The 13,185-nt window shown below is 38.1% G+C and overlaps 2 protein-coding genes across 4 annotated transcripts in view; one reads left to right on the top strand and one right to left on the bottom strand.

Moving 5' to 3' along the window:
* The window catches only part of aldh6a1.S (aldehyde dehydrogenase 6 family member A1 S homeolog), a 33,367-nt gene that overhangs the window by 10,424 nt on the left and 9,758 nt on the right, over positions 1-13,185 (bottom strand). Inside the window, exons 1-5 of one of the 3 annotated variants that reach the window (XM_018232459.1) lie at positions 10,053-10,071; positions 5,631-5,678; positions 3,953-4,027; positions 1,835-1,996; positions 219-297 (exon numbers count right to left, since the gene is read on the bottom strand). In XM_018232459.1, the coding sequence (XP_018087948.1) occupies positions 219-297; positions 1,835-1,996; positions 3,953-4,027; positions 5,631-5,678; positions 10,053-10,055 (367 nt within the window). In that variant the 5' untranslated portion in view covers positions 10,056-10,071. Of the gene's footprint in view, positions 1-218; positions 298-1,834; positions 1,997-3,952; positions 4,028-5,630; positions 5,679-9,828; positions 9,975-10,052; positions 10,072-13,185 lie in introns of those variants that run through there. The other 2 variants (XM_018232458.2, XM_041574939.1) reach the window with 2 other exon arrangements.
* Positions 10,272-13,185, top strand: part of lin52.S (lin-52 DREAM MuvB core complex component S homeolog) — a 29,159-nt gene continuing 26,245 nt past the window's right edge. Inside the window, exon 1 of the mRNA XM_018232460.2 lies at positions 10,272-10,364. Within this exon, the coding sequence (XP_018087949.1) occupies positions 10,346-10,364 (19 nt within the window). The 5' untranslated portion in view covers positions 10,272-10,345. The remainder of the gene's footprint in view (positions 10,365-13,185) is intronic.

Raw genomic sequence — 13,185 nt, 5'->3', positions numbered from 1 at the left:
ATGCAAAAGTTCACTGTATAGAGCAAAACAAAAAATAAGCCTACACACACCTCTCAACAGACAAATAATTTACTTTAAATATATATATATATATATATATATATATATATATATATATATATATATATATATATATATATATATATATATATATATATATATATATATATATATATATACACACATTAGAAAATATATATATTAGAAAAACATATTACGTAGTCCACGGAATACATCCCCCTCTGCATCTGCCAATGTCTTTCCTTGCTCCAGTGTAATCAGACGTGCCACCTCTTTCTGCAACAGAAGGATTAACGTTAGATACTTAACATCTCATGTACAGCTTATGCTGCACTAAAGGGAATACAGTACCTCAATGGTACAATACAACACAGAAGAAAATAGGGAAGCACCAAATCCACTATTTTGGATTCGGCTGAACCCCCAAATCCTTTGCGAAAGATTCGACGAATACCGAACTGAACCCTAATTTGCATATGCAAATTAGGAGTGGGAAAGGGAAATCGTTTTTACTTCCTTGTTCACAATTTTCACACGGTTACCCTCCCAGCACCTAATTTACATATGCAAATTTGGGTTCCGTTTAGCCGGCCAGAAGGATTCGGCCGAATCTGAAAACCTGCTGAAAAAGGCCTAATCCTGGATGAATACCGAACCGAATCCTGGATTCGTTGAATCCCTAGACGAAAAACCGACACTCATACCTTTAAAGGGTTACAGTCATGATTTTTATGGTGTAGTTTAAAATACACTGTGTGAACTACAGTTAATTAACCATTTAAAAAGGTAATTTTTGTTGCAATAAATGGTGTGTGGGCTGCCATCTCAGTTCATTGATCCTGTGCTTGTGGCTATTCTCTCATCTACCACTAGACTTAAACACTTTTTTTTTAGAAGCGCAGAAGACTTCTAAACTACCTTTGACCTGCAGGATGCTGAAACCCAGCCTTCAGGTAATCTGCATTTTGGAAGGGAAAATGGGAGTCTGGGGTGTCAGGACTGATTGTCTTTCATTGTATAAATTTGTGGGTGTAAAGTTCTGACTGCCTTAGAATATTGTATCTGCTAGATAAATGCTGTGGAATCACTTGTCCTTCTTTCTATTGATTAAACTGAAACTGCGCATTAGAGAATTTTATTAAGCACCTATACAAGTGTCCATTAAGGCTGGTTCACACTGGCATTTTGTCTACCAGCAGTTTACAGCAGATAAAATGCCCTATTGCTACTCCTAATAATATAAAATGAAAAACACCTTGAGTGACTAACATGAAACAGTGAAACGTGGATATTATTTGATATAATGAAAAGCCAGGCAAACAGGGTGGTTTTCCCCACAGCTGTTTTTTTTCTGCAGCAACCCCCTTCCCAAGTGCCACTGTTCTTAGATCAATGTCAGAGGGGTTTTTTTTTTATCACCCATAGGAAAATTACACTTTATACAAGCAACAAAGTACCTAAAAACTGAATTATTATTTGTACCCGCTGTAATTTATTTAGGGAACAATTCGAAATTGTCACCTGCAGGATTAATGCAGGTAGCAAAATACCCCATCCAATATGGGAAAGTAAGACAATGGCAGGCCTAACAACAAATTTTAAAATCAAATACAGAAAAATCTATATGATCTTTCAAAAAAAACATATTCTAGTGCAGGTCTTAGGAGAGAAACACTACTGAGTGAGGTATTTTGAATAAAAAAAAAATTTCTTGGGACAGAATCCATTTTGAATAAAGAACATGTTTCTTGGGACAGAATCCATTTCATCTCTTATGCTATAACTGCAAAACCATGCCTTCTGCATTGCTTACCAAATTGTCTTTGATGAGTTGCTGGTAGCGTAAAAAGATTTGCTGTCGGCTTAAAACGGAAGTCTCAGACCAGGCCGGAAAAGCACGCTGACAAGCATTTACTGCTGCCTCCATCTCACTCTGTGTTGCCTGGGGGACTCTACCAATAACCTCATTGGTTGCCTAGGGTAAAGAGACATTAGTTCAATGTTTTGTAGAATAGAAAGTTGTTTCTAAAGAGAATGTGTTGTTGGTGTCACTGACCTCATATATCTAAATATATATCCAAAAAGACTAGCAACACTGAGTTAACTTGTAAAAGACTGTAAGGGGGTTATTTATCAAAGTCCGAATTTATCTCAATTTTTTCTGGAAAAAAATCCGCACGTGTTATTGGGCTTATTTATTAATACGCTTTCCCGAAAATTTTGTTTGCGTACAAAAATAGTGAAAATCTGATTTTCACTATTTTTTCGGATCTTTCATTAGATTTTCACGATTTTTCGGATTTTTCCCCCTAAAGCTCCAAAATTTGCCCTAAAACTCTGAAAACTTCGGGGTATTGCCAAAAACCCAGCGCACATCAAAAAATCATTGGGACTTCTCCCGTTGACTTATATGCAACCTCAACAGGTCTGAGATGCTGGATTTTCAGATTCGGACTTTTCCATCCCCTGGGTTTAATAAATTCTGAAAAATTTGTGATTTTTTTTAAAAATCTCCAGAATATATATATATTCCCAAATCCAAGGTGCACACCATTGACTAGATTAATGCTCGGGTGCCAGCATAAAGGGTATATAGAACATAGAGCAGGATGCAGCACTCACAAAAACAAAAAAATCTTTATTGGACTCAAAGTTTCGATTCCCCACAGGGATCTTGGTCAGGAGAAATACAGCAAAATATATATCAAAAACCAATCAGTTGTACATACTATGCAATAATACAATTTTTGGATTCTGCAAGACCCTTGGTGCTGATTTTTGTTTTTTATTTGTATACATTGGTTTTCCATGCACAGGAGCAGCTACAAACTAGCTCAATGGAAAGCGGTGATGTCCGATGGTCATACATATATATATATATATTTATTTATTTTTAATTTAATGGTTTATCTTTCAATAAACAATGGGCTTCACCTGGACATCATTGGTTTGGTGGTAGCATGCAGGGCAGTGAAATGGAAGCAGTTACTGATTAAAACATTGGCCCATGAAAGTGTATACAAAAACAACCTCAGCAGGCTTCTTTGTAGGACGAGATTTCATATGTCAACAAGAGGCCATTTACTTGTAACTATATGTTATAAAAACTCCATATTTGAGCCACAGACTCTTCGTTATATATGCCTGACTCTGTTAGGAAGACATTAGACTTTGTACACTGGCTAAAGTGATACCAGTAGTATTTGACTGTAAAACTACCATGCCACTAATAAGGTCCTTAGGTCATAGGGTTAAAGACCTTTTTAAGGGAATGATTTAGAGTGATTTTAACAGAAATTAATTTGTGATTTCTGGTGATTATGTCTAGAAATGTTATTAGAATTTATATAAGGGATTGCAAATGTATTAAAAGTGCATAAATTAAGATCACTTGCCAAGTATTTAAAAAAAATTGAATTGAATTGAAATAAAAAAATTAACACGTGGATTCATTTTTAAATAAAAGCCTAATGAATTTTCAATTTTTCATTTCGGGCCTTTCACAGAAGGCTAATCTTTGTTTAAATATGCTGAAGAGAATGGGTAATAAGTATAATAAAAATACAAACCGAATAATAAAGACCAACTTAAAAATTCATTATAATAGAATAACACTTAAAATGGATTTTGCGTTTGTGTGTGTTAGAAAAGCCCCTTTAAACACCGATTCAATTCTATTACAAGTTTTTACAAAGCCCTATTTAAAGCAGTTAGCAGATGCTTTTACTAATGAAGGAGGAAATGAGAAAGGTACTAGGTATTATCACTAAAATACTTTTGATTGTAATTGTATAAATAACAGCTTTAGCAAATAGGAATAGCCATAGTTAAGTTTCTGTGATAGCCTTAGTGTTAACATTTTCACACTTTTTTAAATAAAAGTTTAGTTTTGTTAGACACCAAATTATATAATATGTTTAAAATAGATTACCGGGTTATGAACATCAATCCATTCTGAGGTCTCAGAGTCCACAAACTGTCCATTTATTAAAAGTTTGGTCCGAGGCTGTAAAAGACACAGTGAAGAGTCAGGTACCATTGCCAAACAGCAACATTGTTACTTATCTTTGCAGCTATGCAGTGGTTAAAAATACAGACTGCAAAATCAATAAAAGTTATCGTAAGCATAAAGGAAAGTAATAAATAAAATGTGCAGCCCTGGATTTGTGGCAAGGCCATCTAGGCCCAGGCCTAGGGCAGCAGGATTTTAGGGGGGCGGCATGCTGTCCAACCTCACCCACATTGGTCCAAAAACACTGGGGATGTGCTGGAGTAGATCCAATATTTTTTTAATTTCCTGTGCACCAATCCCCATTCCAGATGATGAAAATTTGCATGAATAAAGGGGAGGGACAGGAGCGACAAAAGGCAGTGGGCCTAGGGGCGCCTGCTTTGTAAATCTGGCCCTGAAAATGTGCCTAGTTTTATGAGCAATTGTCTTTCAAGCTGATATTAAATTAACATAATTGACTGTAAAAGTAAGGAAAATTGTACAAGTGTAGTAAACTAAGGCGACACCTCACATGTAAAATGCAACTATATTCTCACTGTACATACTTAACAGAGTTCACTACTGAGTGGCTGTGGGTTGCTTCCCAGCTTCAACACGTTGAACCTTCTGAATCCAGAGTAAAGGGTTCATTTACAAATCAAGTGCAAATGGTAACTGGAAAAAGCTGCTGCTTTTCATATTTAAGTAGCGACAAGAATTCACCGGCACACAGGTAATGCAAGCAGGTTAAACCTTGCTTAAGATTTATTGCAGCATGCAACGTTTTAGGGTTACCCCCTTTGTCAAGCATGGTTTAAGCAAGGTTTAACCTGCTTGCATTACCTGTGTGCCGGTGAATTCTTGTCGCTACTGTATAAGTGAGGTTGCCGTTCCCTCCATTTCGCTGTGCACCAGGGATTCCTTTTTGGTGAAGGCCAGGGTGTGCGAGTGCTATTTTGGGCTTTTCATATTTGGCCCGGGGTTATACCAGTGAGCACCACGAAGAGATCTTCTTCCGTTTTCCTCTTTCTTTGCGCGGTTGCGCATGCGCAGTAGAACGAAAAGCCGAACTTTAACTAAAAAGTCTGCAATTTCGTACTACTGCGCATGCATTTGCCTGGGAAAATTTGCAAAAGGAGGACGCCGGAAGAGGGTCACTTCGTGGTGCTCAGTAGAAAAACCCAGAGCCAATGCAGTTTTCTGCCGATAGGAGCAACGGGCCAGGGTTTCAGGTAAGTCAATACAATCACTTGGGAGGCCTAACCTTTGGCACCCCCAAGTTCAAACAGACTTTCCTTCTCCTTTTAGTGAACCCTGAAATTACTGGTTGTCTTAAGTCCACAATGGAACAGTAGATTAAAAATGCATTTTTGGTCCAAAAGGTAAAAGCAAATTTGTGATATCAGTACTAAGCAAAGCCTTACAACCACATTCATGCATTATTCTAACCAACCTTCACAATTCTAGTTGTCACTAAATCCTAATCTCATAAACTTGGAAACATGCCATATCTGCAAATATTGTACCCATTTCATTCCCAATAACTGCCTCTTTCCCAATAATTACTCTGAAGATTCTAATATTCAATGGACAGACAACCAGAAAGTCATTTACTCACCACTGCTGCAGAGGAAGAGAAATGCGCCAGTCTGAGGTGGGCTGAAGCCTAAAGAAACAATCAAATAATGTTTAGAAATGATTCTGCCTTTGTGGAATCTTCTTCGCTGGGCAGAAAGTTTGTCTTTGTTAACAGAAATACTTGTTTTACACAATTGCAATATTACTAAGCTCTGCGTAGTTAAATTCAACAGATAATTAAATTAAATTTTATATTGATGTACATTTGATTCCATGTTTAATCTATATAAAATGTATCAGTTTCCTAATGTCCCAGCAGTAGGTCTGGGAGTCAAAATAAACACTGGCATTCCAAGTACATTGAGGCCCAAACAACCCCCCACCAGCCCACTAAATAGTGTCTTTCTATGGCAGGGGTGTCCAAAAGTTTGATCAGGATCTACCAGTAGACCTTTAGCTGGTGAACAGTAGATCTCAAGACACGGTTACAAGGTTACATAAGAAATAGAAGTTTAAATATAACTATATACATTTTCTCATTAATCAATATTTAAGTAATATACTCCATGGAGCAGAATGCTTTTATGGATGTAGATCATAATGGAACAACATCATTAAAAGCAGACCCTACATTCAGGGCCGCCATCAGAAATCGCAGGGCCCCAGACGACAAAATTTCCAGGGCCCCCTGGGCTGCGTTCACCACAGGCCCCACCTACAGGTCCACCCTCACCACACAGTAAAAAAAAACATTGGTGGCTAGGGTTCCCACATGTTAATAAAAAAATATTGGCGGTCAGGGCCCCCCATTAAAAAATATTGGTAGCAGTGACCTTTTTGTTTGATTCGATAAGATACCATTGGGGTAATAAATGACCCTCCATGCGTTCCCAAGTTTTTCACTGGTTGGTGCTTATCTATGATGCCTATATGACAAAAATGGGTCCACATCAAGGATCCTGATATTAAGATTTACCCCCCAGGGGCATCATTTACCAATATACTACAAAGTAGTTATGTCCCCTCCACAATGGGAACAATAGGACTGGCTTTCAGCAGTGTTTCCCAGTGTGCAGCCCTGTAGTCCTTCAGCACCTGATATCTGAAGAGCCACAAGTAGGGTTGCCATCTGGCCAGTATTTTACCGGCCTGACCAGTAAAAATGATGTCTGATCCCAATGTTATTAATAGGGAAAAAAGATAAATATATAGGAAGGCCGGTATTCAAGAAAAGGTGGCAACCCTAGCCACAAGTGGGGCCCCATGATATATGCATTCTCTGGGTCCCATTGCAATTTAAGATTACCTTTTCCAACCTTTACTTTCTTTGTTCTATAATGTGCACTTGATACAAACCCATATTTCGCACACTTTTAAAGACAAGTATAACTTGTTGATTTTCCTGAGGGGTATAAAAAGACACCTTCAAACAGCTGATATAGTTAACTAGTAACTTAGCCCTGGACTGTCACAAACAGATCATTTTACTGGGAGTTCTAAGCCAGATGGTGTACTGTCAGCACTATATAGGGCTAGTTTCACTTAAAGCTGGTATAAGTTTATTGACACCACAAATATACAGTACAGGCAAAAATAAATATTATAAATGTATGTGTCTTTTACAGAGATCTACAGACAGCAGAACTGGGAGAATGTTTATCGCCCCAGCCTGCCAATAAAGATACGAATGTTATTGCATGATATCATTAGTACTGAATTTGGCCAGCCAACATGTAATTATTATGAATATTCAGCATATACAGTATGCAAGGTTGCATTAAAGCAGCAATTGGTCTAGGGCAAAGATCCTATTTGTCACCCGCTTTTATTCCTTATCTTCCAAAATAGTTGTGGCATTACTGCCCCCATAAATAATACATGCACATATTATTAATGGTGAAACTGGAGAGGGTTTTTTTTTTTTTTTTATTAGGCCTAGAGATAAGCAATGACTCTCTGATTAAAAAAATATTTTTAAAGTTAGGGCTGTTGTTAAAGGGGCAGTTTACCTTTAAAGTAACATTTACTGTTATGTTGAAAGTGATATACTATCTGCAACTGGTCTTCATTTTTTTTTATTATTTGTGTTTTTTCTATTTCACATTTTGTTTAGAAGCTCTCCAGGTTGGTATTTCAGGAGCTATCTGGGCGTGAGGGTCTGGTTTACCCTAGCAACCAGGCAGTGGCTTGTATGAGAGACTAAAAGCTGAATAGGAAAAAATTGCCTAGGAAGATAAGTAATAAAAAGTAACAATACCAATAGAATTGTAACCTCACAAAGTAACATTTTTTTAACTACTGGGGTAAGTGACCCCCCATTTCAAGGTTGGAAAGCGGCTGAAGGGGTAGGCAAATAATTTCAAAAAACTAGAACAAAAAAATAAATAAGGAGGACCAACTGTAATTTTGCTAGAATTAGGGCACTGCATAACACACTAAGGGGCAGATTTACTAAGGGTCGATTATCGAGGGTTAATTAACCCTCGATATTCGACTAGGAACTAAAATCGTTCGACTTCGAATATCGAAGTCGAACGATTTAGCGCTAATCCTACGATCGAAGGATTATTCCTTCGATCGAACGATTAAATCCTTCGAATCGAACGATTCGAAGGATTTTAATCCAACGATCGAAGGAATATCCTTCGATCAAAAAAACACAGGCAAGCCTATGGGGACCTTCCCCATAGGCTAACATTGAGTTTGGTAGCTTTTAGCTGCCGAACTAGGGGGTCGAAGTTTTTCTTAAAGAGACAGTACTTCGACTATCGAATGGTCGAATAGTCGAACGATTTTTAGTTCGAATCGTTCGATTCGTAGTCGAAGTCGTAGTCGAAGGTCGAACTAGCCCATTCGATGGTCGAAGTAGCCCAAAAAATACTTCGAAATTCGAAGTTTTTTTAATTCGAATCCTTCACTCGAGCTTTGTAAATGTGCCCCTAAGAGTTAACTTGAAGGTGAACTACCCAGTCCCATCTTTAATGTAATAATCCTGTTCTACAGGTCTGAAAATAAGTGTTCTTTAGGTGGATAGTGGTATTTTTGAAAAAACTGGATGTTTCTTGCAAGGATTAGAACATAGCCAGAATGTCCTGATTCATAAGTTGGAAGGTTTTTTCTAGTACTCAAAAAATGTACTCTTTAAACATGCAAAGTCAAAGAAACAGTGTCTGGTATGGTTGCATTTTCTAGAGTTAAGAACTTAGATTTCAGATCATTCAGGACTTGTTCACAGTGGGTGCCATTCGGTTTTTGTGCCCCTGCAAGCATAGACTGCACTACCGTCAAAGGAATGCCACTGTTTTTTTTAAATTAAAAGACCTATATTGATGGGTGGATTCAAATTATGGGTTTGTAATTTATGATGCTTTCTTCAACATTAATTGCAATTAATTAATTTAGCCCTGAGTATATTATACTAATGTCAGCAACACAAGATACAGATCTGTTTAAAAGAAAAAAAAAACTTAAAGGGAAATAAAAACCTTCACCTGCCACAAAGTTCTTCTGTATTCTTACGAATCACAACCTTAAATGATGAATTTTAAAAACATATACATTGATTTTAGACAATGTATCTCACCAGGTTTAGCGACTAAGTGCCATGGCAAAAAGAGAAGGGGATAGGTTTGAGAGATCATTGGTGTCATAATGCTGCTGTACATGAAGGTAATACATTCCCCATAGAACAGGCCAATGTGTTGCAGATTGGCAAGTGTTAAATTTCAAGCTTTCTTTAAGCAGTCTTCATATTATATTACAAATTACAGAGGAGAAAGTGAACTGAAGTCCATTTATAATGCAGGCATGATAATCCAGAAAGCTAGCCCTAAATCACCAACAGCTTATCCATTCCTCTGCTAAAAAAATGGCACAAAGCAGGTATTCGCTGCCAGCAATGGTCAATAAAGAAATAACTATATTTTGCTGAAAATCGATGTGCAAGTCCATACTGTCAGTAGCAGCCTTTGGTATTTTTCTGATACCTTTTATACCTTTTTAGGAGGATCAGGTTTAGACTGAGCATCAAAATAGTCAAAATAGGCACATAGATACACAAAGGCCCAATCAGACCCCCACCAGCCCAATAAATGGTGTCTGTCTATGGCAACTAACAGCAGCCCCTTTGGCATTTGCCAGGATCTACAGATTGCCTGTCAGGCATGCACCCAAGTCATCCATTCATCTTAGTCTTGTCCTCACCACTCACTCATGTCACTATCCACACTCACACTCACCCTCACTATTTCTCTGATCCGCATCATGATTCTCTTACAATCCCTGAGCTCCTCTCAGACTAAATGACACGAAGCCACGCCCCCATCTCACCAGTGGCTGCTGATGCCACGGCCCCTTAAAAAGTGTTTCCTATTGGACTGCCTGAAATGGTGACCGATTAGAGCTAACTCAAGGTCTGACCTCCTGGTGCACTACTGGCTGTGCCTGGATTGGCTCGTATTACCATGTGACACAACTTGGAACGTCACTGCTAGTTGCTATATTTTCTGTCGGCAAAGTTTCCGTAGTGCACCAACATGGCGCCTTCATTGGTGTAGTCTAAAGACTCCGATCTGTTATAGAATGCGTGCAATGCGTTAACGGTTAAGACTTAAGGTTTTTTGGGCATTAAAAACTGACATTTATATACTATAAAGATCTATGCAGCAATGATGGCGCTTTAGTATAGCGCGTCAAAATGGGTGTACCAAGATGGGGAGTTTTTAAGAATAGTTCCATCACGTGACTAGTAATAAAATGGCGGCAGTTACGGATGGTAAGCGGTGGTTTTTAATTTGTAGATTCGCTGATAGATTTATAGGAAAGTATTTTAGTTACTCGCATCAGATTATTGCTCCAAGCAGCAGGCTAGGGACGATAGGTCTCGCTGGACAGGATTTCTCGTGAAATCTGATGAGAAAGCAATTGGGTTTCATCACTAAACCGTGAAAATAGCTGATCTGAGCTTTTTGGTGATTTCTAGACTCAGGACTGGACTGGGATTCAAAATAGGACCTGCCATTCCTAGTACACAGAGGCCCTAAGTTACAGCCACCAGCACAGCCCACTTAATAGTCACTTCTTTCTAATGGCATCTTACAGCAGCCCCTCAATAATGAACCACTCTTTAACAGACAATGGACTGAAGCTCCCGTTACTCTCCACAGATTCCTTCCCATTGACATGTCTAATTTTTAGAACGTAGTACGTTAACAGTTTAGAATGTTGCCAATAGGCCTATAAAAAAACTAAATACTAGTGGGAGAAGGGCCAGTCAAACGATATATAGTGAATAAAGTACCCCCTGTTGTAAAATATAAGGATATTATAAGTTACGGAGGAGTTTCATGACCATATAAAAACACGAGGCCGAAGACCGAGTGCTTTTATTCAGTTCATGGAACTCCAAGGTAACTTCTAATACCCTCATATTTTGCAACTGGGGTACTTTATTATAATACACAAGCTTCAGTGAGTCATGTGACAGAAATTACATCAGAACTCACTGTTTATAATTGATGACATCAGAACTCACCGTTTACAAGGATATAATTTACAGGCTATTCATGGCTTTTGTGTATTATAGGCCGATGAAAAAAGACTAGATCCTAGCGGTACAGCAAGGGTATCCCTACAGAGTTTAAGGTGCAGCCAGTGTACACACACTGAAACCAAATGTCCCCACAAAAATATACATAATACAATTTCTACATATTAATAAAATTATAATACAGTCTAGCCTAACCCATATGTAAAAGCCCGAATTCTTCCTATCAACATACATGCAAAACATTTTATAAAGGGTTATTCAGTTAACTGAATCCAGAACCTTAACACAGCAAGGCGAGAAATCTAACCACTTCATCGTCAACCTGCTTTGTGACATTATATAAGAAATATATGTATGTGTGAACCAGAATTTAGCTCATTTTTTGTGAATAGCCGCCTAGATCTTAGTGGTGTTATGACCTGGAACAGGAGAAGTTTATGCTGTGTTGCATGAATACACTAGTTCCGAATGGCTTAAAATCCTGGTGACCATGACTGTGACATCTCCCTCTAGGATCTAGTATTCACCCTGAAAAAGGGTAATAATGTATTTTCAAGCAATAATGATGGATTGAAGGGGTTGTTCATCTTTGAGTTAACTTTAAGTATGATATAGAGGGTGATATTTGCAATTGGTTTTAATTTTTTTATCATTTGTAGTTTTTGAGTTTTTTTAGCTTTTTATTCAGCAACCTTGTAGCTAGCATCCAAATTACCCTAGTAACCATGCATAGATTTGAATGAGAGAATATGCATAGGAGAGGACCTGGATAGAAAGATGTATACTAAAAAGTAGCAATAGCAACACATTTGTAGCCTTACAGAGCATTTGTTTTTATATGGGGTCAGTGACCTTCCATTTTAAAGCTGGAAAGAGTCATAAAAAGTCAAATTTTTGAAAAACTATAAAAAAAATAAATAATGACTAATTTAAAAGTTGCTTAGAATTGGTCGATCTATAAGATGCTAAAAGTAAACTTAAAAGAGAATGAAAGCTTAACTAAAGAAGATGGCTAGAAATGTTGTACATTATGTTTTGGGCTTCGGTACCAACTCAAGGCAACCACAGCCCTTTAGAAGGGAAGATCTGTCCCCCAAAGATCCCCCAGTAGCTCCCTATCTCCTTTTCCTCTGATTCACTGCACATGCTCCGTGCTGCTGTCAGTTACTGAGCTTAGAGGCCGACTGAATATATGTACACATAGAATATAAATGTCTCCGTATAAGGCTGATTACTGATTAAAAAGGTAATTATTACATGTCAGCACAGCAACCAGTGCAACTAGCATCAGCTTATTTGACAAGCCAGTTTCATTGTCTGCTTGATAATTTGTGATGACCCCTAAGCTCAGCTTCTCAACAGCTGCTCAGAGCCCACTGAGCATGTGAGTGTCACAGACACTTTCCAAGATGGTGACCCCCTGTGACAAGTTTGAAGTTCTGGATCATTGCTGCTATTGAGAAACTGAAACTTTAGGCTGGTACAATAAGTTCAGTAAGTAAAATATGGATTTTTTTTAGCCCTATTCATTTTTAGGTTTTAGCTCTCCTTTAAAGGTGAACCACCCCTTCACCTCCAGCACTTCCCCTTGTGGCATTTGTTAGTGACTTGCATATGGTAACAGTATTTCTAATTACTGCTACAAGTTTTTAATTGTGTTGTACAAGCTTTGCCCAGCGTGCAATAGTATTAGACCTTGCCTGTCAAAGTGAATGACCATTTCTATACATTATCAGAAGTGCGACAAAAGTTTGCAGCTGTTTGCTTCAACTTCAGTGATTATATTTCAGATGGGTGAGGCCTTAGGGGACTGCAATTAACACATGAGGTGAAAATGATTGAAAATCACTGACACAGATGATACTCCTGGAAGCCCATTATGTGTGCTTGCTTGCTGACCAACTTGGCTGCCCACACTTCTGGTGCGGCAGGGAGAATTTTCATGAAAAACTTAAGCCTGCACCTCCAGTAGAGGGAAACAATTTTATATGGTATCATAAGATACATGCCCTTGAAGCCTGAGGCACTGGCTGCAGATGGGGAAGTG

The sequence above is a fragment of the Xenopus laevis genome, chromosome 8S (assembly GCF_017654675.1).
Source record: "Xenopus laevis strain J_2021 chromosome 8S, Xenopus_laevis_v10.1, whole genome shotgun sequence".
Classification (NCBI taxonomy): Eukaryota; Metazoa; Chordata; class Amphibia; order Anura; family Pipidae; genus Xenopus; species Xenopus laevis.
Note: the sequence above shows the minus strand (reverse complement) of the source record. Positions and strands in the feature narration are given on the sequence as shown.